The sequence below is a fragment of the Suricata suricatta genome, chromosome 6, assembly GCF_006229205.1.
Source record: "Suricata suricatta isolate VVHF042 chromosome 6, meerkat_22Aug2017_6uvM2_HiC, whole genome shotgun sequence".
In the NCBI taxonomy this organism is placed as follows: domain Eukaryota; kingdom Metazoa; phylum Chordata; class Mammalia; order Carnivora; family Herpestidae; genus Suricata; species Suricata suricatta.
In genome coordinates, this window is record NC_043705.1 from 54,543,065 (window position 1) to 54,565,594 (window position 22,530).

The following is a 22,530-nucleotide window of genomic DNA, read 5'->3' on the forward strand; positions in this document are numbered from 1 at the left end:
AGAGAGAGAGAGAGAGAAAGGAAGAAATGCTTTGAATGTGAGGATCCGATTGTCAGTTTCTGGCAGGGGGCGGGGTGAGGGGGGTGAGTCCTGCTGGGATTTTGGTGGAGACTGCGTCCAATCTGCAGATCATTTTGGGTATTATTGCTGCAATCTTAACAATATTAAACCGGATCCATGAATATGAAATGACTTGCATTTCTTTAGATTTTCTTTAGTTTCTTTCAAAAACTGTTTTGTCATTTTTAATGCACAACTCTCATGTTTCTTCTTTACATTTGTTTCTAAGTATTGTATTCTTTTGGATACTACTGTAAATTCATTTCATTTTCTTAACTTTTCTAAATTTCATTTTTGGATGTTCACTGTTGATGTATAGGAATATACTTAATTTCTGAATATTGATGCTGTATTCTGAAACCTTGCTAAATCCATTTATTAGCTCTAATAGTTTGGTTAGGAGTTTAAGATTTAATATATAGATCATGTCACTTGTGGATAAAGTTTTATTTCTTCTTTTCTAATATGGATGCGCTTTATTTCTTTTTTATTGCCTGTAACACCGAAGTGTCCCATCCTTGTCTTATTCCTGATCTCGGGAGGAAAGATATTCAGTCTTTCACCATTAATATATTAGCTCCGAGGTCTTCATAAATGCTCTTTATTAGGCCGAGGAAGTTCTCTAAGTTTGTTGACTATTTTTACCACGAGGAGGGTGCTGTCTGTCAAATGCTTTCTCTGCGTTGATTTAGTGTAGTATGTTACGTCACTGATTGCTCTGATGTTAAACTGGGATAAGCCTTCCTTGGAATAGGGTAGAATGTTTTATATGTTGTTGATTTGGATTGCTAGTATTTGTTAAGGATAATATGTTCTTTTGCTACTTACTATCTTATCAGAATTTTCCAAACTTCTTATAAACTCTCTATTTCAGAGAGAGTGGTATTTCACTTTAACATATGTATCTATTGTAATTTAACTATTTTCCTGTGAGATATTTAGGATACTGCCAATCATCCATTTGTAAAATATATTTGTAATATACATTTCTGTTCATAAATCTCTGCCCACTTTTTAAATTATTATTTTATTTAAAGAGATTTCTGCAAGTAGACTCTCTTGGTCAATTCATGTAAGCATTTTAAATTTTCATTAATAATGCTAAACTGCCTGCTAGGAATATCATCAATTTAATAAAAATGCTAACTTCACATTTCCTTATTAATGTGAACCCTTATAAAAACTACTAGCTCAAAAAATAAATAATAGGGTTTCTTATACTTATTAGGGATCTGTAAATCCTTTGATAAATTATCTGTAAAGAATCTAACCCCTAAAATAAAATGAGTGAGTAAAATGACCTTATAAAGGGAGAAGGACAAATAAATCCACGTTTTTTAGTTCAAAGTATAAAGAAAAGACTACCTGCTGCTGTAATTATTCCACAAGTAGTTTCTCTTCCTAGAATTACCTACAAAAAACATACTAGGTACTATCCTTTTCCTTATCTTGCTATAACCCCTTGATCTAGTTCCAAATTCAAACATTCCAACATTTAATATATATGCTCCCCAAAATCTAGTCTTACAAGAATCAAATGACTACAGGTGTGTATAAAACAAATAATTTTTAAAACCTACAAAAGTAACTTCATCTATTTATTAAACATTTTTTCTGAGACAAAAAGATTATTACCATAAAATACCAGCTTAAGAGTTTACCTTTACGGTAGACTGGAAGCTCGACACTTTCCGAACTTGCCTGCCAGTCCCACAGTCCCACACCTAACCTTGTGTTAAGAAATAATTTCTAGAGAAAACATTAAAATCTAAATTAAGAAATGTTTTCTAATAATTAAGTCATAAGTATTACATACACACTTAGGTAAAAATCTTTAAAGTATAAAATATTCATCATCTATCCTGTTACTAAAATTAATTCATATAGTGAATTATCAGCTTAGCATATCAAGCTTAGAATCTAAAATAAGTTTGAGGTAAATTTTACTATCAAACTATCAGAAAATGCCAAAAAATGAATGATGTGAATACTCAGTATTTATAGGCATTAAATATTCTAACTGTTTTCTCCAAAATAATCCACCATGATTTAATAAACAGTGAACATAAAGTATCCTAAAAACTACCACCTTCATTAGTTATTAATGCAAGCTCCCTCAGCAGGCACGGCGTGACTTACTCCTGTTATGCTGACAACAGCCAGTAACAGTGTATTACTTGTACATATTCTTAAAATAGAGGACCTCCCTTAAGTGTCTAAGGTTAGTTTGACTTAAAGAGTATAACCATTTTCAAATTTTTCATCGCATTTCCCGTGGTAACATATGCATTCTTTATGTCTGAGCACACATTTACATACATTCCTTCATATATATATATACACACACATATGCATATGTCTAGACTGTTAAGACTATCACCTGACAAAAATTAAAAATTTACTCCCAGCATTTAATTACTGAAGTTTGTTAACAGGGGAGGCTCAGGCAGCCTGGAAGTGGATTTTTAACAAGAAAAATCACTTTGTGAAGCAAATGACCCTATAGCATCATTTACAAGTAAAGTTCACGCTGATACTATCTCGGCCACTCATCTCTGTACTATAATAACTCACTAAGTGCCTCTAAATATTATCATAGGACCTTAGAAATGGTCGAATAAAAACAAGGTATTTTAAATTCTATTTTTGGAGATTATATGGATACTAAAAGCATAAAACTTTAGTGCCTAAACTAGTATTGGACTCAGCAGAACAGTATTAATAAAGTTATTCTGCCCTAAACATATGTAACATTGTTTATGTGATACTGTCACCACCACAAAGTACAGTTCAGCACATGTAGATCTTACCGGGAAGGTTTCTCACCTACTGACAGTGTGTCTAGAAATCACTTGAGTGAATGAGCTCATCTGAAGCGGGTCAGGTTTGTCCTGTTGTACAGAAGCCCAGGAAACATCTACTTCTTTGGATTTACTCTAAAACTTACTTCACTAATGGCTGAAACTATTTAAAACAGCATTCTCAGACAAGCACAGATGAGTTAAATCTAATCTTTGATACCTTTTTTTTTTTTTTTCCCTTGCCTTCCTTGAGAAAGGCCTGCCTACCTACCTGGCTTTGTGGCAAGAAACTGTCTGATTGAATGCTAGCTATTTCTTCAAAAAGAAATTCTCTTCCAGTACAATGTTCTATAGGAGGTAAATGTGAATTATTTGCCAGTCCAACTGATCTTTGTTTCTCTAAATTGAAACGCAAACTAAGATAAATAAGTACTTTTAAGCCTAAATTCTCCCAATTTCTCCATTTTATATAACTTGATATAATAGTAACTCTGGAAAGAACAGCTTTAGTTATGGGGTTTCCATCAATAAGCTTTTAACCTATTTCCAGTCTAATACTTTCAGATGCCTAATACTTTTAAGAAGTGTATTATGAAGGCTAGAGCAAAATCATTTTTGCTAAAATCAATGTTCAGACAGGCCCCAAAAGGCTAAAACTAATAACGTATGTACGGGTCCCTTGGGTCACTATAGCTATTTCACTTTCTTTCCGATTTAAGGATATAATAACTGTTCTATCAGCAGAGGCTGTCAAGAGCAGTTGATTCTTTTCTTCAAAATCTTCCAAGGAAGGAAATGTAATAATAGCTGTTATCTTCTGAGTGTGTCCATTAAGTTCCAGAAGTTTTTCTCCTGTCTGAAATTCCAATAAAAATTTTAATAGGCTCACATTATATTCATAACTTAAATAATCTTAAATGACATTAAGAAGAATCACCATATAGAAAACACATAATTCCATTTTTAATTACTTAGATGTTATAATTTAACCTTAAGCAATCAAATAGGATCTAAACAGGTACTGGAAGAGTAGCCATAAATAATTTAAATTATTTGCTAATAGAAAATACTAATTATTAGCATATTTTATATGAAAATTTAAAGGAATACTTTTCCTCTGTGGTTTTAAGACTTGTGTAAATTAAGCATAAAAAAAATCAATAAGTGGTCTGTAGGAAAAAATAGGGAGTCCTCATTATCCAAGTATTTGTTATCTAAGTCTCCACAGTTAAAATGCTGAAGGAAATAAAAACATGACAAGAGAATATATATATTATATATTTATCCAATAATATATCAACCCCTCATAGAGTCAGTCTCTATTACATCTCTAACACCAACAGCTATTCCTACCCATCCAATGTCTTCATCCCTCAGTCTTTCAATGATTTTCCCAAGTAGTACATATATAAAAATCCAAAGTAAATATAACGTAAATTGTCAATCTCTCCAAGGTTGCAGGATTTCATGAATGTGGTACACATCATGGTAAATAATTGCTTTAATCACAAAGCCATTGATAAATAAGGATCTGACAGTCAGACCAAGTACCAATCTAAATAACAGTGAGAAAATAAATGCTTCGAAAGAGAATAATTTGAGTATCAAATGATCAGGAAGAGAGGTCCTGGAAAATGTGATGAAGCCTTAAGTATTTTTCACAACAAATATTAGTCCTTTATCATATTACTACTTAATTAAAACATGAGATTATATCATACAATTCTGAAGTAAGTATATCTCCCACAAAAATCAATACTTGATTCATTTTCAGAATCAGTGCATAGTTGCTGAAAAATTTTGTTGAAAAGGTTAAAACTTTTGTTTTTGTAATTTGGCATTTGTTTCTCAGGGAAAAGAATTTTAATTAACAACCTTTTTCTATTATGAAATATTGATTCCCATTTTAAATGGATTCATCCTAAGTAGCCTTTTTAAAGTATCAATTAGTCTCATTATACTGCTATGCAGTTATATACCCAGAAAGTGTTTATGAATGCATACTCAACTATACAGTCAACTCTTTAAGTTTTGGGTTTTTTTATGTCTTTATTTTATTTTTGAGAGAGAGAGACAGAGAGTGAGCAGAGAAGGGGCAGAGAAAGAGGGAGACACAGAATCTGAAGCAGGTTCCAGGCTCTGAGCGCTCAGCACAGAGCCGGACGCAGGACTCGAAACCACAGACTGTGAGATCATGACCTGAGCCCAAGTCAGGCAGTTAACCGACTAAGGCACCCCAAGTTTTGTTTTTTTGTTTTGTTTTGGTTTTTTATGTGAATGAGTGAGTGAGAGAGGGAGAGAGAGAAAGAGAGTAACAGAGAGAGGAAGAGAGGTAGGGAGAGGCAGTGAGAGACAGAGAGAAAAAATCCCAAGTAGGATGAGCACTGGGTGTTATATGAAAACCAACTTGACAATAAACTATATAAAAAATATATATATATAAAAAATAAAGAAGAGAAAAGAATCCCAACCAGGCTCCACACCATCAGCACAGAGCTGACATGGAGAATGATCTCACCAACTGTAATATCATGACCTGAGCTGAAATCAGGAGTGTGATGCTTAACCGAGACACCCAGGCACCCCTACAGTCATGTCTTTATTACACAATTGACACAGAATTTTTAATACACACCTGGGCATTCCACACAACTACAATTCCATCATCACCAGCAGATGCAAATCTGGGTAGAGAAAAAAGGTAAAAAAAAAAAAAAAATATCTGGTGACATTTATTTGCTAAAGTTACAACTATCATAATTTATAAATGGTATTTTGACTTACTAATATTGATGCAGGTTAAACTAATTCAACAAATATTCATGGAATACCTTCTAGGTTTTAGGCCAGGTACTGAAGATGCAAAAACAAATAAAACCATTCACACAGTTACAATGAACCAATGGTGAGAACTGTAAGAATGATGGAGACCCGTAAGTAATCTTCAAAGTCCTTCCTGGCTTTACGTATATGATTAAACCCTGACTTAAGTGATAGGAAACTAAGCTGAGGAAGAGCTTCCCTTGACAGGAAGTGACATTTCAAGAGTGGAACGAAGGAATCATTTTCTTAGATAAGTTCATTATTTCTATTATTTTCTCTGTAAAGATGTTTTAATCAGTTTCCTACATAAAAGCCAAGATCTCTCCTTTGTTCCTCTTGGCTCTTGGTCTTTCCATGTGAATACCGTGTTCTTAGTTAGGGAGCTTTGAGAGTTTTGAGGGCTCCTATTTTAATTTTTCAGTGAAAATGCTTCAAAGGCAAAAAGGTAAAAGAAAGTTTGCTGTCATGACAAAAGAGCTGTGACGATCCCAGTTACAGCTTCTCTCTCCTCTTTCCTTCCTGTTCACTATATGTAAAGGAACAATGATGTGTATTTTACAGAGTAGAAGTTATCCAGGATAGAAACATTGTCAAGAAAAGTAAGTGGTTATAAAGGATCAGTCATCACATGACTGCATCCTAATAAAATCAAGAAGGCACTGTTCTCAAGCTACGTCCCAACACAATGGTATCCAGCAATCACACACTGTAAGCATGTCAAGTAATTTGTTATTAATAATGTATGTAAGTTTGTAAATGATTCTTCAATGAATCAAAATTGATCCAAAGTTGTCCCCATAAGATCACTTTCATTCACCTGAATTCAAGGTTTGTTTTCTGAATAGGAGAGAGAGAAGTGGCAATATAGAAAGCCAGCTACGAACTGTGCTTAACTGCCCCCTTACAGTTAACAACCATTAATAAGTGATAATCCATTAGCAGCTATGCCATTTAGAAAACATGTTCCTCCTTGCAAAACTGTTAGGGGGTTTCGCAAAATCTGGGTATGCCTTGAATGTCTTCAGCAAAGTAAACACTGTTAGACATAGATGTCCATCATTGGGGAACTGACACATTATGAAACAAAAATTATTCTATTCCTGAGATTATCTGTTCAAACGAACTTTAACACTATATGAGATCCATAAAATCTCACTACGTCCGCCATATAACAATTTCCTTAACATTCCAAACTGAGCTTCAAGTTCTAATTTCTCAGGCTCAGTTTCAAAGTCCCATAAGTAACTGCTATCTTCACTGGCTCTGACAATTTGCATATTCGGCACTCATTTCAAAATCCTTCAATTACATCTCCTACTACAGGAGCTAAGAGACAATTATCCAGGAGATAGGAAATCGGTCAAATACATTCTTACCAAAGTCTATTAATAATTTTTAAATATAGAACTACATATCTTTTTAATGGAAAGAACCTTCAGAACTTCCTGGTAACTAGTGAGAAATCACCTGTAGAGTCATTTTTAAATCCATGCCTAACATTTATTCTTATTCCAAAATTAAATATATAAGAGATCTGGAGATTTAAAAGAAAGCAATTATTTTTAAATTAAAAATACAATTTCTCATTTAATAACATATACTTTTCTAAATCAGAATAGTAAACAATGCCTGAGTAACAAAACTAGGTGCTGGACATCAATCTTTAATAGCTTATGTTTCTAGGCCTATTGATTTCTTTTTATTTGTATAGTGATGGTGGGGAGGCAGGACTCAAGGTCTCAAGTTTTCTTTGGTATAAAACATCAATTTCTATTGATTCTTGAAACTCTTATAATTGCTTTTCTCCTTTCTAGAAGACTGCAGGTTTAAAATACATACTTTTTCTCACCCTGATTTTTAACTTCTCATTATTGTTTTATCATGTCTGAATCTCATGAGTTCACAATGAGAGATGACTGCATGGTGGAGAGTTTAGAAATGAGATATAGAGCATTTCACCTCAAACTTTAATTCAATCAGCAGTGAACAAAAGTTAAATCTAAACAATGCTCAATAGTAATGCATGAAATCACAGCCAATTTTTTACTGCTCTGAGGTCAATTACCTAGTTGGTGGATTATTCAGGCCTTTCCATTTTCTTATATATTCTATTGCTGCCTTTTTCTTTTCTTTCTTTTTTTTTTTTTGCCATTTCAGTATTTATTATTACCTCCTCTCAAGAGAAAACATAAAGCTTAAAAACATAAACCAATATAACTTTGCTACATAGAAGTATCTCCCATAAAATAACAAAGGGTTGAGAGATCATTCACAAACTACAATTATCCATGCCATTAGGATGGATAATTGAAAACTAGCTACACTTTATCAGTAGTTTATCTTAAAGTAAATCAGTTTATCCTAATCAGTCAAGTCCACACTTCAGCCATCTGCAAAGCAGAAATGAAAATTCAACCCAAGAACTCCTAATAGTAAGATACACTGTAATTGCTAAAAAGAAGTAACCAACTTTAAAAAAAGGAGTACTTGAAATGCCAATAAGGTTTAAATTATTCAACAGAAGGAAGAATTACGGCTATGTTGCATCAAAATTATATGTAATTTTTAAAGCATTCTAAATTAACAGAATCCAAAAGATTCACATCTAAAGATAAGGTTTAAAGAGAAACGCTTCTTTACTGATCCTACTAAATGTATTCAGTGAGATTCACACTAGCTGATGGAAATGTCAAGATCAATTTCATGTGGTTCTCGCTTCAAGATTTTAAGATTTAGCGATTATTTAGAAATGTACTGTACTTCATCAAATCTAAGATATCATCAATTGTAAGACATTCTAATATTTTATGTACTTTAAGATAAAAACTGCCAATTATAACTGAAAGACACCATTACTTATATAATGTTTCCAAATTTCAGAGCGGTGAAGATAGGAAAAAATAAGCTTCTTAGAATCAATGAAATGTAATAATTGTCCTATTTATTAATGTTTATAATGTGGCACTTTCTAGTCCTACAAAACTCTCATTATCTCCAGCAGATTTAAAGAACGAAAGAAATGTTTTTCAATAAATGAACAAATGAATGAATGAGCAAACATGTAAACACTGCCAGGGCCCCGAAAAATAATCATTCTGCTTATTAATGTAGCCTTTTTCCTTGTATCATTGTTAATGTATCTACTGTCACAACAAAAAGTAAAATTAAAGAAATTTAAAATCCAGAATCCCACTCCACACACAAAATTCCTTTTTTTCATGGCCCTGTCCCATATTTATGTACGTTTTAACTTGAACCCACATCTTTAAAAATACTCAGAGACTATACAATTAAACGACTAAGCAAAAAATACGTATGCATGAAAAGAAGTTTAAACAAGGTGAAGCATGATTTAATGAAGATCTATAAAATAACTTCTAAAATGTCCCATCCTTCCCTCCCCTAACCATGAGAACTAAATTTACTATAACAGGTGATGATTCACTCATTCATTCAAGAAATATTTATTAACCACTATATATTAAGCATTAAATATAACTATATTTGATAATACTTATTTTATTTTTTAAATGTCTTTTTATTTATTTTTGAGAGACAGAGAGAGACAGTGCGAGCTGGGGAGGGTCAGAGAGAGAGGGAGACACAGAATCTGAAGCAGGCTCCAGGCTCTGAGCTGTCAGCACAGAGCCCAATGCGGGGCTTGAACCCACAACAGTGAGATCATGACCTGAGCCGAAGCTGGACGCTTAACTGACTGAGCCATCCGGGTGCCCCCATATTTGATATTAAAGTAAAGATCAAAACAATAGTTCTTACCTTTGAAGAACTCAGTCTACATTACTAAGAAATACTATAGAGTCCAGATCATGAATCCATTGATATTTCTCATTTAGACTCACTGCAATTTATAGAAATTATTCCCCTAAAAATTTTCTTAATGTTTGCTTATTTTTGAAAAAGAGAGAGGCAGAGCATGAGCATGGAAGGGGCAGAAGAAGAGGGAGACACAGAATCTGAAGCAGGCTCCCGGCTCCAAGCTGACAGCACAGAGCCTGATGCAGGGCTCGAACACACAAACCGCAAGATGATAACCTGAGCTGAAGTTGCATGCTTAACCGACTAAGCTACCCAGATGGCCCCAGAAATTACTCCTTTTAAAGGAAGATGTTTAACCTTCCCTTTGAACATCTCAAAGAAAGTGCTCTCATTCTTGCCACATATGAACTGAAAGGTACAGCAAAGCTTCATAATGATTTGTATAAAATATTTTCACAAGAATTCTTATGTCTATTACCTAAGTGCTTATAATAGTTCTTATTCATTTGAATTTATTTCAATTAAGTTGAAGGTGCTACAGATTCAAATATAACCTTAGAGGATATAATGAAAAGTACAGTCCATAAACCTGCATAAACTTTCCTATATTCAATATCTATGTAACCACAGAGCACTGGAAAAATAAAAATAGAACATTATTACGGCAATACAGAACATCCCTGTGGTTAGCTAACTTCCCACATAATCCACAAATACTTTCTAATACATGGTGCAACAAAAACAGTATACATTTTTTATAGTAAGAGTTGGAAAATGGCACCATAATATGAAAACCACACACAACTGAAAATATACAAAACTTTCATTTAAAATAGAGTTTTACTGGGGTGCCTGCGGGGCCCTGTCAGTTAAGCGTCTGACTCTGGATTCCAGCTCAGGTCACCATCTCACTGTTGGTGAGCTGGAGTCCCTCATCGGGCTCTGCACTGACAGTGAATCTGCTTTCAATTCTGCCGCTCTCTCTGCACCGCCTCCCTTGCTCATGCTCTCAAAAAAATAAACTTAAAAAAATTAAAAACCAAAATAGATTTTTACTTATCTTTTTATGCTAGAACTACTTGAAGAAAATTAGAGAAGTATGTGGAGACTTAGAGAGAAGTAAAAGGAAACTTGAAAGCATTTTCACGAGCCATAGACAATGATGTCACTGATCCTTTCATTAGATTTACTTGAACATGAATTTTTTTTCGTTGCTTAAGAAAAATGCATAAATCAGGCACCTGGGTGGCTCAGTCACTTAAGTGTCTGACTTTGGCTCAGGTCATGGTCTCTCAGTTCGTGGGTTTGAGCCCCGCGTCCGGCTCTGTGCTGACAGCTCCAAGCCTAGAGTCTGCTTAGGATTATGTGTCAAACTTCTCTGCCTCTCCTTCTCAAAAATGAATAAACATTTAAAAAAAAAAAAAAGAAATATGCATACATTTATATAACTCTAGTATCTAAATGTCTATGGTCCTTTTTTAGTTCACATACAGTGAAGGTACTGGAAGACTCTATAGTTTTCACGGTCATTAGGAAAGGTAAATCCTTTGTAAATTCTCCCCTCCTCCAAATCACAAACAGAAAGCTAAACTACACGTCAAAGTTCCCACGTACTAGAAAACCAAAACTCCCTGTAACTTCTATTAAAGGGAACCTCTAGGGGCACCTGGGTGGCTCAGTCGGGTAAGGGTCTGACTTGGGCTCAGGTCGTGACCTCACAGTGCGTGGGTTTGAGCCCACACGGGACTCTGGGCTGACCGCTCAGAGCCTGGAGCCTGCTTTGGATTCTGTCTCCCTCTCTCTCTGTCCCTCCCCTGCTGGTGCTCTGTCTATGTCTCTCAAAAATAAACAAAAATGTTAAAAAATAAATAAATAAATAAAATAAAATAAAGGGAACTTCTATTCACCTGAGCTCAAGTTTCTGTGAAAGAATTTCTACTACTAGAGAAACATCCTGGTCTCTCTGCCCCACCAATTAAATTAGTGTATGAGAATGAACTGAACACGCTCAGTTCAGACCCTTCAGGATTTTCTCCTACGATCTATTTATAGAGGGAATATTCCGCTTTCCCTTTTTTTTTTTTTTGAGGTAAGCCTATATCTGCGTAGGAGGCCTGCAGATGTCCAGGTGTTCCAGTGATCTGAGTAAGTGTACCCACTTCAGGATGAAGTATTAGAAATCCCACTGTGGTTGTAGATCAAAGCCAACATCCTTTAATCCAGCTTTTTGCCTGTTATTACTTAATATGTTCAGGTCCATCTATGTGATTCCTGCACCTAATATCTAAGAAAAAGGGTTTTGGTTTTTTTAAGTTTTATTTACTTTGAGAGAGAGAGGAAGAAATGTGAGAGTGAGCAGGGGAGGGGCAGAGAGAGAGAGAGAGAGAGAGAGAGAGAAGGAGAGAGAGAAGGAGGGAGAGAGAGAGAGAGAGAGAGAAGGAGGGAGAGAGAGAGAGAGAAGGAGGGAGAGAGAGAGAGAGAAGGAGGGAGAGAGAGAGAGAGAGAGAGAGAGAGAATCCCAAACAAGCTCCAAGCTCCACACTCAGCACAGAGCTGATGCGGGGCTGGATCTCATGATTGTGAGATCATGACCTGATGTGTAATCAAAAGTCAGACGTTTAACTGACTGAACCACTCAGGTGCCCCTCTAAGAAAAAGTTTTATACTTAAAAATTACCTTTTAAATTGGCATTTTAATTTCCTCTGTATCAAATATATATCATTTTTAAATTTTTCATTATAGATAATTTAAGTGTATATAAAAGTGTAAACAATATAACAAAAATCCCCAGTCACTTATCATCTCTCTTCAATAATTACCATGACCAATATTGTTTCATCTGTACCACACCTGATCCCCTTCTGCAGATTATTTTGAAGCAAATCCAGTAATTGTATTTCATCAGTAAGTATTTCCGTATATATCTTTTAGGAATCCTTTACATCAAAGTTGCCATTTAATTTCTTAATGTCACCACATACTCGGTGATCATACTTCCCTACCTCATGATTTTTTACAAATTTTATTAGAAGGAAGATCTAAATAAAGTTCATAATTGGAATAACTGATATAGCTTTAAAGTCCTATTCTATTGATTCATTTTTCACATTTTTCTCCTTGCAATTAAACATTTGTCTTGTATAGTTATCACAGTCTGGATTTCCTATCTTCCTGTGTTGTCATTCAACATGCACTTATGTTCCCTGTATTTCAGATAAATTGGTAGATCTAGAGACTTAATCAGATTCAAATTTGACTTCTGGTAGGACCACTCCACAGGCAATGTGTACACTCTAACAGGAAATGTAATTTCTCGTGGTCTTTCCTTTGTGTGCAAGTAACGTTAACAGCCATCAGTAAACTCTCTAAATCTGTTATGAGAAGTTGAAAAATTACAATATTCCAATTCCACGATTTTTCCTAGCCTGAATTCTTCTATAAAAGAAGCTTCCTCTCATCAATTATTACTGATCCCAAGATACATTCTGTATAGGAAAGGCCACATGGATCTTGCAGATACCCCTTCAGGAGAAGAAGCTGCCCAGCTCTGAGGGAGGGTTACCTGCCTCCACCTGTTGACTTAAGAGTCCATTTCAGTTTTGAGGCCAAAGTCATACTACCTCAGTTGGCTCCCCGGTAATGGAACTTAAGCAAGGTGGTGGAAGCCAGAAGCATGTTTGTGGATGACCCTCAGCCAGTGACTAAGCAAGGCAGGGTTAAAAGTCCCAGTTATTTCTATCCAACATAGAATTCCTCTAAAGGGTATTCTTTCCTCCAGAGCTCCCCATGGGGCCTACAGGGATTTTGTCAGATCTATACCATAGTCTGAGACAGTCCCCTTGTCCAATCCTGCCTCTTCCTTTTTCCCTTCATTGGTGTTTCTAATAAACCATTTACATATTTCTTTAATTCCATTTTGTTATCTATTTGCAGGGAACTCAGGGATTTAAGAGAATCTAAATCATCTTGACTATTGATTTCTATTTTCTGAATGTCAGTGAGAAAGATGTTCTTAGTTTTAGAATATTTTCTAACGTTCTGTTAGTGAATTATCAAGCTGTACTGAGTTGACTTAGTTTCTTGTAAATGTACAGCTTCATCAGTTATTTAGGGGCACATTTTGTTCTGCAATCTGGCATTTCATGGGTCACCTGATTCTTTTCCAGTCATGATCACCATCCTACATAACCTTGTCTATTTCCTGGAGGAGCAGGGAATGGTCAAATGAGCAAGAGAAAAAACTATTCTTAAGTAAAATGTGTTATGAACTCAGTTTAGTTTAATGTGTCAAATGCTAGAGTGAGTATTACAGGCAATTTTAGTGCAGTCCATTTTTTGGAAGACTCTTGCTGAGGCTTAGCCTTCTTTAGTGATCTACCAATCAATATGACCCTCACTTCATGTTCAAAAAACACTAAAGAAGAAAAGAAAAGGCAGCTGTCTGTTAGGTTATACAGGATTTATTTGGTATCTTCAAAAACCAATCTGTGAAAATTTTCCACTCACTGATTTTAGCTGAGCCACCAAGAAAACAAGAAAATCCTTCTGCAAAATTCTCAATAAAATGATATTATCTAAAGACCTGAAGCGTGAAGCCTGGATTACAACAGCCGACCAAAAAAACCAGAATATAAGGCCCACAAAAATTAAATAAAAACATAAAAAGTATAATATATATTTATTTTAAAACTGAAAATGCATTTCTGTACAATGCAAAAATAGTATACATCTGGAATGGTAAAGATAATTCTAAATTATCTAAACTACAAAATTAAGAATAAAAATGCTGTGCTCTTAATTCTATTTAAATAAATGCTTATACAGTTTGTATATTTCTTATGTCTTTCTGACCAGTACTGACTCATTTAGTTTTTTTTCTTTCGGTGACTCATTTAGTTTTTTTAAAACAAAACACCAATTTAAAGTTCTATGGGTCTATGACTGACAGAAAAACTTCCTAACTAAATGTAAATTCTGACATAGTAATGACTTGAGTACAAATCATTAAATGTGACTCATGTAGTAATATCTTTGCTTTATTGCAAAAGCCAAAATGTAGGGTTTCATCCATTTTTGAACATTTAGATTCACCGTGGAGGGTAGCAGTCAAGGCCACAAACTACTCTCCCTTTGTCTACAACCATTACAACAGGACTGAGCTGCTTCTCCCCTCAAGAGAGAGTTTATTTACCAACTTAGTGAATTTGGTCAGCTTCTGACTTGTTTGGCTGACAGAACAGCAGCAAACACAATGAAGACGTGAGAAAAGTATCCATCAGGGCTTGCCCTCTCCTGCTTATTAGAACTCCGTGATCACTGTGTCCCCAAGACTTGAACAGCCTTGGAAAGAGCGGTCCCAGTCATCCCTGCTGAGTCCAATGTGAGCCACCCAGACCAGCCCATTTACCTGTTGACCAGAGAGGCACAGGTCAGATTTACCACCTGACCAAAATCAGCTGATCCTGGCACAGATGTCGGACACCCACCCAGCTGAACTTAGCCCAGTAATTAGTGAGCTAAGTAAACAGCGGGTTGTTTTAAACCACGAAGTTTGAGCTGATATTTAAGAGAGCAATATATAACTTGATACACTTATCTATAACTTTGAACTGTTTACAGAACATTTACTACATCATTAAACAACTTATTTAAAACTCCGGATAAATAAAAACTCTGGATGCTCAGAGCTTAAGTGAGCTTCCTCGTTGGTAATGTATTCTGATCTGCTGACAGGGGGGCATGTCCTGAGGCAGAGACGCTCTGGATCTGAGATCTTCCTAGACGTATCCATCTATGCATTCAGCTGGTCCTGACTGGCACCATTTATCATAAAATTGCAATCACAAGAACAGTGCTTTCCTGAGCTCCGTTAGTCGTTCTAGTAAATACCAACCTGAGTTGGGAGTGGGAATTTGTAGCCAGTTGGTTGGAAGTGTGAGTACCCTGGGACCCCTAGAGACTGCAACTGGTAACTGATGTGAAGGGAGTGCTGAGCAGGGCTGTGTCCCTAACCTGTAAGATTTAACCTAACTCCAGTTAGTGTCAGCCTTGCACTGCACATGGGAAAAGCGATAGCAAAGACATAAAAAATTTAAAAAAAAAAAGGCAGAGAGAAGACAAGGTTAATAGACATGAGAAGTGATGGTCAGAATTATGAATAATCACAACAGCAGTCACCCATGGAGTCAAAATGAAAAAAAAAAGTATCAAAGGTAAAAGAGAAGATTAGAGATGAGAGCAGAAAAATTGATAGGAACAACAGACGAGGTTAGGGAGTCGGGATGGCATGAAACATGCGCACTTCATAGTCTGTGGAGCCATTCATTCATTTATCCACTATTTATTAATTACCTGCTACATGTAAGGCACTGTGTCAGGTACTAAGGATACTGTGGTGAATAAGCAAAACATGCCTCCCCATGAAGTGTAGGTTCTAGAGAAGGTAAATATTATGTAGTTACACAACTACCTCTAATTGTTATTATGCTACATGCTACCAAGAATAAGCAAATAGTTGAGTAAGGGCTTAATAAACATACATCAGTAATAAGCTAAATCTACAATCCTAAGATTTACATACCTCATCTCTATATGCAATTAAACACAATATTATCTAGGTAGACAAGAAAGTAATGAACATTTTAAAAGGATTTCCTCATTAACAAAAGATTCGGATTAAATATTTACCTTCCTCTAAAAGTAGCACCTTCCTGGTAGGTACTTGATAGTTAAATATTTCCCATATTTGTTTCTCAAATTAAGGTTCACCTTAACAAAACTTGCTTAAATTTCTTTAAAAACAAATTTTAAAGTTATACAGTTCTTCTAAACTGACAAAAAATATTTCTGAGCAATAAAAAAGAAGAAAAACCTCAAACAAAAATAACCATCAAATCACCAAATATGACACCCTGACTTCTGGGCAAAATATGACTTCAGACGCATATTTCATTAAGATGCAGACATCAATTTCAAGCAAATATTACTAATGATCAGATTTGAAATTTTTAGAAAAGATGTACTAATTATGAAGTTGTTTGCAAGTATACAATTCCCAAAAAGCTCTTTCCAAACAGTAGGCAGTAAGGCAACTAGAGCTTCTTACCTGTATTCATCTAGCTGTACCAGAAAGCGTACAATGTCATGATGAGCTTTCAGTACAAGCAGTTCAGTGTAGGGATTCTGGGTTTGTTCTTCACCTATTGTCTGTAAAGGAGATTTCTTGTATGGAATAAAAAGAAAAGAAAAACAAAAGAGAAAGAAAAATTAAGTTATTTATAATAAATGATCATAATGAAATAAAATACTGTACTACATGATGTACATCTAACAAGACATAAAAAGCTATAAGATATCATGTTCTAATACTATATATGATTTCCCCTAATATCAACTAACTGCCAATTTAACATAAAATATTTCTCTTGCCACGAATTCACATCATAAAGTTTTTCTTCCTTGTTAGAAATGACCTAAGTATAATCCTTAAACTCAGATCATCATTCTTCAGATTGTTATTAAAAACAATCTAAGAGGGGGAAGAAATCTCACTCTTGCATTCATTTGAGTATTTTTCAAGTCCCAGTAAATTTACAAAAGGGGTGAATTTTATGTTAAGGAAATTATATCTCAATAAACCTGACCTAAAAAAAAATCAATAGGCTAATCTAACTCAGTATTTTAGAATGACTTTCTCAATTAAAACTTGACAACAAAGCTGCAGATCAAAAGAATAAAATATAGACTACAACAGGACCTAGTCCATTATAGGCACTCAGTATATGACTGCTGAATGAATAAAAGAATGAAATCCTTCAGTCAATAAATGCAATAAATTCAATATTGGACAGTAAGATTGATAAAGATCATTGCTAACAGAGAACAGGGTCACAGCCCATAGGCCAGATACCGTGCAAAGCAAATATGGCATATAATTCACTCAACAATCCTGTATGGTAGGTCTTATTAACCCCATTTCTATAGTCAAACCCAGTACTAGATCATGATAAAACCTTTGTTCTTAACCTCTGAACTGCATTTCTAAACTTGTCACTACTGGGATTTTGGGCCAAATAATTCTTTGTGGCTGAGGACTATTCGGTGCACGGTAGAATATTCAGCAGTAACTGTAGTTTCTACATACTAGATGCTAATAGAAATCTAACCTTTCCTATCCTGAAAATCAAAAATGCTTTCAGACATAACTAAGTGTCCCCCAAGGGCAAAACATCCCAGGAGAGAAAATACTGTGAAACTCTCACATAAATAAAGGAAAATCATCAGTTCCGACAATGCACCAACTCACAGCAGTTATACAAGTACTTTCATATGAAAAACGTGTAATTTAACATGCTTAAGTGTTTCCCCAAAAAAATCACCCCCAAAGCAGCGGGTGCTTCATTATTTATCCCATCTCACTTCTGGCACTGGTTCTGATGAGAAAAACAAAAGTGAGAAATATGAAAACTGTATACCCCTTCCCCTAAATTAAAGTTTATCAGGCATGGCAAAATTATTCTAATTCTATGATTAATCAAATAATTATTAATTCTGAATTATCGTGTCACATATATGATAATTTTCTACAACTCTTCCATAATCTTTAGGATTTAAGCCTATCTGAAATAATATGAAATAAATGTCTTTTAATAGACAGTAAGCCTCAACTGCAAAAGTATGAGGAAGTTAAAAGTGAGAAGTAAGGTGGCTGACTCACAACCACCCAAATTTTTCATTTTTAACCATCAAAACAACAACTTCCTATGAGAAACAAAGGGAATTCAACACAAATTCTAATTCTCGGGTGGCATAAGAAATAAATTCCAGACCTCAATCCTTTCAAGATTCCAAAATTATCTTATTCTCAGTCTTTCAAATGTAAATTTCATTACAGTCAATTCACTTAGTCAAGCCCATGAAGAAAGCCCAACTATGGAACCAAAAAACAACAGTTAATTACAAAATCACTTTCTGGACTTGGAAGCAAATTTTTATTTTAAAATACTTCTTTTTTTGTTCTTGGATAAACAATCAAATATTCTATTCCTTGAGCTAACATCAGTTGAGGGTGGGAAGCGACACCAATTCCAATAAACCTTAAGTAGAAAGTTGCAGTCACCACTTGTTTCTGGTAAGCCAGATACTTCTGTAATGGAAAGGAAGCTAGTTTAAGCACGGAAAAGGCTAGCTGAATGTCCTTGAGCTCGCCGTTGAAGCACACCAGCTTCAGTTTCCTACTTTTGAAACAGGGATTTTGAACCCTCAGGGTTTTAGTGGGATGGGGATTTCAGACTAGCCGCAGTAAGAGCGTCCCCCGCACGTCCACGCGCCAACCCCGCCCTCGCCGGCCTCCGCACCGCAGGCCCCGCCTCTGCCCGGGTCTCCGGAAGCCACTGCTCTGACCAGCTCGGCCGGTGCGGAGGCGGGCGGGGACGCCTGGGGGGGTTACCTCGGCCAGTCCCTGGGGTTCTCGGCCTCCCCCGATCAGCCATCGCAACATCCGGGCGGCGGCAGCTTCTCGCTGGGCCCAGGCCCCAGTCGGCCCGAACTCTGCGCGGGGCTCTGCCTCTTCCTACCTCCCGGGCAGCAGCGCAATGGAGCCACTAATACTTGGCGCCCCAGATTGGCCCTCAAACGAAGAAGTACAAGGCGAAACCCAAAGAAGAGGGAATAGTTGTGTCCCCAAAGCGCTGCCGTACTCAGCCAGAGGCTTGGTTTAGGGAAGTCACCAGGAAAAAGGCAGCCAAAAGCTAGAATGGCGGATAGGATTCAGATGCAGGCGCAGCACCCAGTGAGCACGCGCGGAGGCCTCGCAGCTTAGCGCCCTGAGTTCGGGTAGCTTCAGCGGCCCCTGGTGGACGTATGTAACACAGCACTTAAAGCCCGGAAAGCCACCAGTAGCAACAGCCTCCTCCTTGGGTGGCTTTTGACCTTCACTTGGCTGGGGACTAGAAAAGTAACCTCTCCAACCCCCTGGTTTCCTAAAAAACAGGCTAGAGAAGGTGTACTTCAATAGATTATGCAGCTGGATAAATCCAGTGGCACATGTATACAGCAGAGTAAAACTGACCAACATCTACTGCGTGCTGTAGTAGAGGTGCTAAGTAAGGCTTTACATAAAGTCGCGCGGTAACACTCTAGTCCCTATCTCATTAAACAAACACCTGAAGCTCTGAAAGATGAGTAGTTTATCTAAAGCTAACAGCTTGGAAGTGACTACACTGAAAATAGAATACAATCACTGTGGTCCAAAACTACTGCTCTTTACTGGATGCTATCATGTCTAACCCAGAATCTCCCTAAATAACGGAAGGCACTTTATATCGTCTTTTGTGACTATTAGATTTTCTTAGCGAGTCAAAGGGTTGTAGTCTTCTACTCTGGCTGCCTATCAAAATTATGTAGGTAGCTTTTGTAAAATAGATATTCCTGGCTTCCACCTTAGACTTATTAAACAATCTCTAAGGTTAGAACATAGGAATTAGGGTTTGAGAAAAGTTCTTCAGGTGATGAGTAGCGAGGTTTTAGGATCACTGGTCTAGGGACTACTCATATCTGTAAAAGTTCATATATATGTTTGCATATGTGATTATTCGGTTCAAATGAGGGTCCTCGCAGTAAATTCTTAAAGAGAACCTACCACAATTGTTACAACCACTGCATTACATTCAACAAACATGTACTAGGTACAGATGCACCAAGATACCAAAAGCAATAAAACTGCTGCTCTCTAGGATCAAGGCAGAATGTACTTGACACCACTAACAGAGGACCATACACTCTACTTAAAGGTATGTCGATTATAGGCAGCTGCTCATTGTTACTACCAGTCCCTGGAGAACCAGATCTCCTGTGATTCATCACTGTATTTACTGTGAATGTACTTGACAAAGGAATACTCACATGGGTCAGGAACAGGTTGCCTTCAGTGTGCTAGCCCCAAATTGTAGTTTGCATGCAAGTAAAGATAGACCAAATAGAGACTGACTAGCCCCTGGAAAGGGGGGACTCATCTTAAGTGAACCAAAACCCAGGAACACCAGCATTTTAGCCCTGAAAGGTCAGTCTTCAAATGAGACAAAATGGTTGCCCAGGTAGACTAAATTTTATCCTTCTGAGTTTCCATATTCTTGGGGGCGGGGCATTTTCTCACTGCCTCAGTAATCTGATCTAAGGAACAGTTTTCTGGTCTCCAAAACACTGGTCCACAGGTGAAGATTTTCTCCCTTGGTTCCTTTTAGTTCAGCTGAGAAAGATATTTATAAAAGAATGAGTGACCTCAGAGAAGCTGGAGGAATCCCTCTCTTTACCTAGAAAACAACTACTACTGGCAGACTTAATATAAACTATTTTGCAGTTCTAAATTCTATTTAAAAGCTTGCAGCTTTCAGGGGAAATCTTGGATAGCACAGAGCCTGGCCATCATTGTTTCTTTTTTTTTTTTTAATTTTTTTTAATGTTCTTTATTTTTGAGAGACAGAGAGAGACAGTGGGAACAGCGGAGGGTCAGAGAGAGAGGGAGATACAGAATCTGAAGCAGGCCCCAGGCTCTGAGCCGTCAGCACAGAGCCGGATGCAGGGCTTGAACCCACGAGCCACGAGATCAGGACCCCAGCGGAAATTGGACACTTAACCAAATGAGCCACCCAGGTAGGTGCCCCTGGCCATCATTGTTTCAATCCCTATTGACTATAGCTGCTTCCAGGGCATTTAAAGGAATAACACGAGTTTAGGTTTCTTCCCTGCCCTTTTCCTCATTGTGGGAGCCAGACATTTACAGATAGGACTTTCAAAAGCAACCATATATAGAGAGGAACTTAAAAAGGCACAAATGCACAGGGAAAGAAATTGGCTCAAAAAAAAAAGACCTGAGGAGACCTTGAGCTTTCAACTCACGCTAATCCCCACACAGAGACACCTTTCAAGATTTAAAAAACAAAAACAAAAACCACCAAAAAACATCAAATTCTGGGGAAGGAGGAAAATCTGATTTCCAGAGTTGACACATTTAAAGATTCAAATGTCCAGTGTTTTCAAAAAACAAAAAATCAAAGGCATACCAAGAATCAAAAAGTATGGCCCATTCAAAGGAGCAAAATTAATGAATAGAAACAGACCTTGAAGAAGCCCAGACATTGAGATTCTAGACAAAGCCTTTTTAAAAACTGCCTTTTAAAAAAATGTTTATTTATTTTGAGAGAGAGAGGAAGAGAAGAGAGTGGAGAAGCGACAGAGAGAAAGAGTGAAAGATAGAATCCCAAGCAGGCTCCATGCTATCAGCACAGAACTTGATGCAGGCTCAAGTCTCACAAACTGTGAGATCATGACCTGAACTGAAAACAGGAGTTGGACGCTTAAGTGATTAAGCCACCAGGTGCTCCTAAAATTGTGTTTTTAAAGACGCTCAAAAAAGTACAGGAAGACAGGGACAAAGGATAACAATGCATAAACAAGATAAGAAATTAAAGGGAAATACATTATAAAAAAGAACCAGAAGGGGCACCTCAGAGGGTTCGCTCCATTTTCTCCAATCTCTCATGTCACAGACTCCCAGATAACCCGTAACAATGGTGGCAGCAACACTGGCTACCAACAGGAGACCACAGAAGCCGACATCCTAAAGGAAATTTCTTCATTTGATGAAGTTAAGGCAAGATAGTGGGTCCAAAGCTTTTTATTGCTCTTTTCCCCTGTCTACTCTTCCACCAATGAGCACGAAAGGTGGAACAGTGATGGAGGTAGGTGGTTTCTGACTAGAGATCCAGAGAACCTGAAAGTACTAGAGAGAGAATAGGAAGGGAAAACAACTCCATAAAATATTATATGAACTCCTGGGCTCACTTCTCTCACCTGAATATGCATTGATCTTATTCTAATTAGCATACTAAAGATCCTGAGAACAAGCTAACACTTTCACTCAATCTAAGACCAATTACTAGGTGATATGCACTTAGGACAAATTCAAGTAACACTGCAAAAGCTTTAAAACTGACCCAACAGTGGAATCACAGTCACAAGTTGCAACTTGTGCCTTAATCTAGCCAGGTAAACTACTAAAAAAATTTCCAA

General features: G+C 36.6%; 1 protein-coding gene across 1 annotated transcript in view; it reads right to left on the bottom strand.

Moving 5' to 3' along the window:
* Nucleotides 1-19,237, bottom strand: part of WDR41 (WD repeat domain 41) — a 46,220-nt gene extending 26,983 nt beyond the window's left edge. The window contains exons 1-5 of the mRNA XM_029941219.1: nucleotides 18,911-19,237; nucleotides 16,568-16,683; nucleotides 5,497-5,545; nucleotides 3,586-3,717; nucleotides 1,722-1,784 (exon numbers count right to left, since the gene is read on the bottom strand). Coding sequence (XP_029797079.1) covers nucleotides 1,722-1,784; nucleotides 3,586-3,717; nucleotides 5,497-5,545; nucleotides 16,568-16,683; nucleotides 18,911-18,961 — 411 coding nt within the window. The 5' untranslated portion in view covers nucleotides 18,962-19,237. The remainder of the gene's footprint in view (nucleotides 1-1,721; nucleotides 1,785-3,585; nucleotides 3,718-5,496; nucleotides 5,546-16,567; nucleotides 16,684-18,910) is intronic.
* Between the last annotated feature and the right edge of the window lie 3,293 nt (nucleotides 19,238-22,530).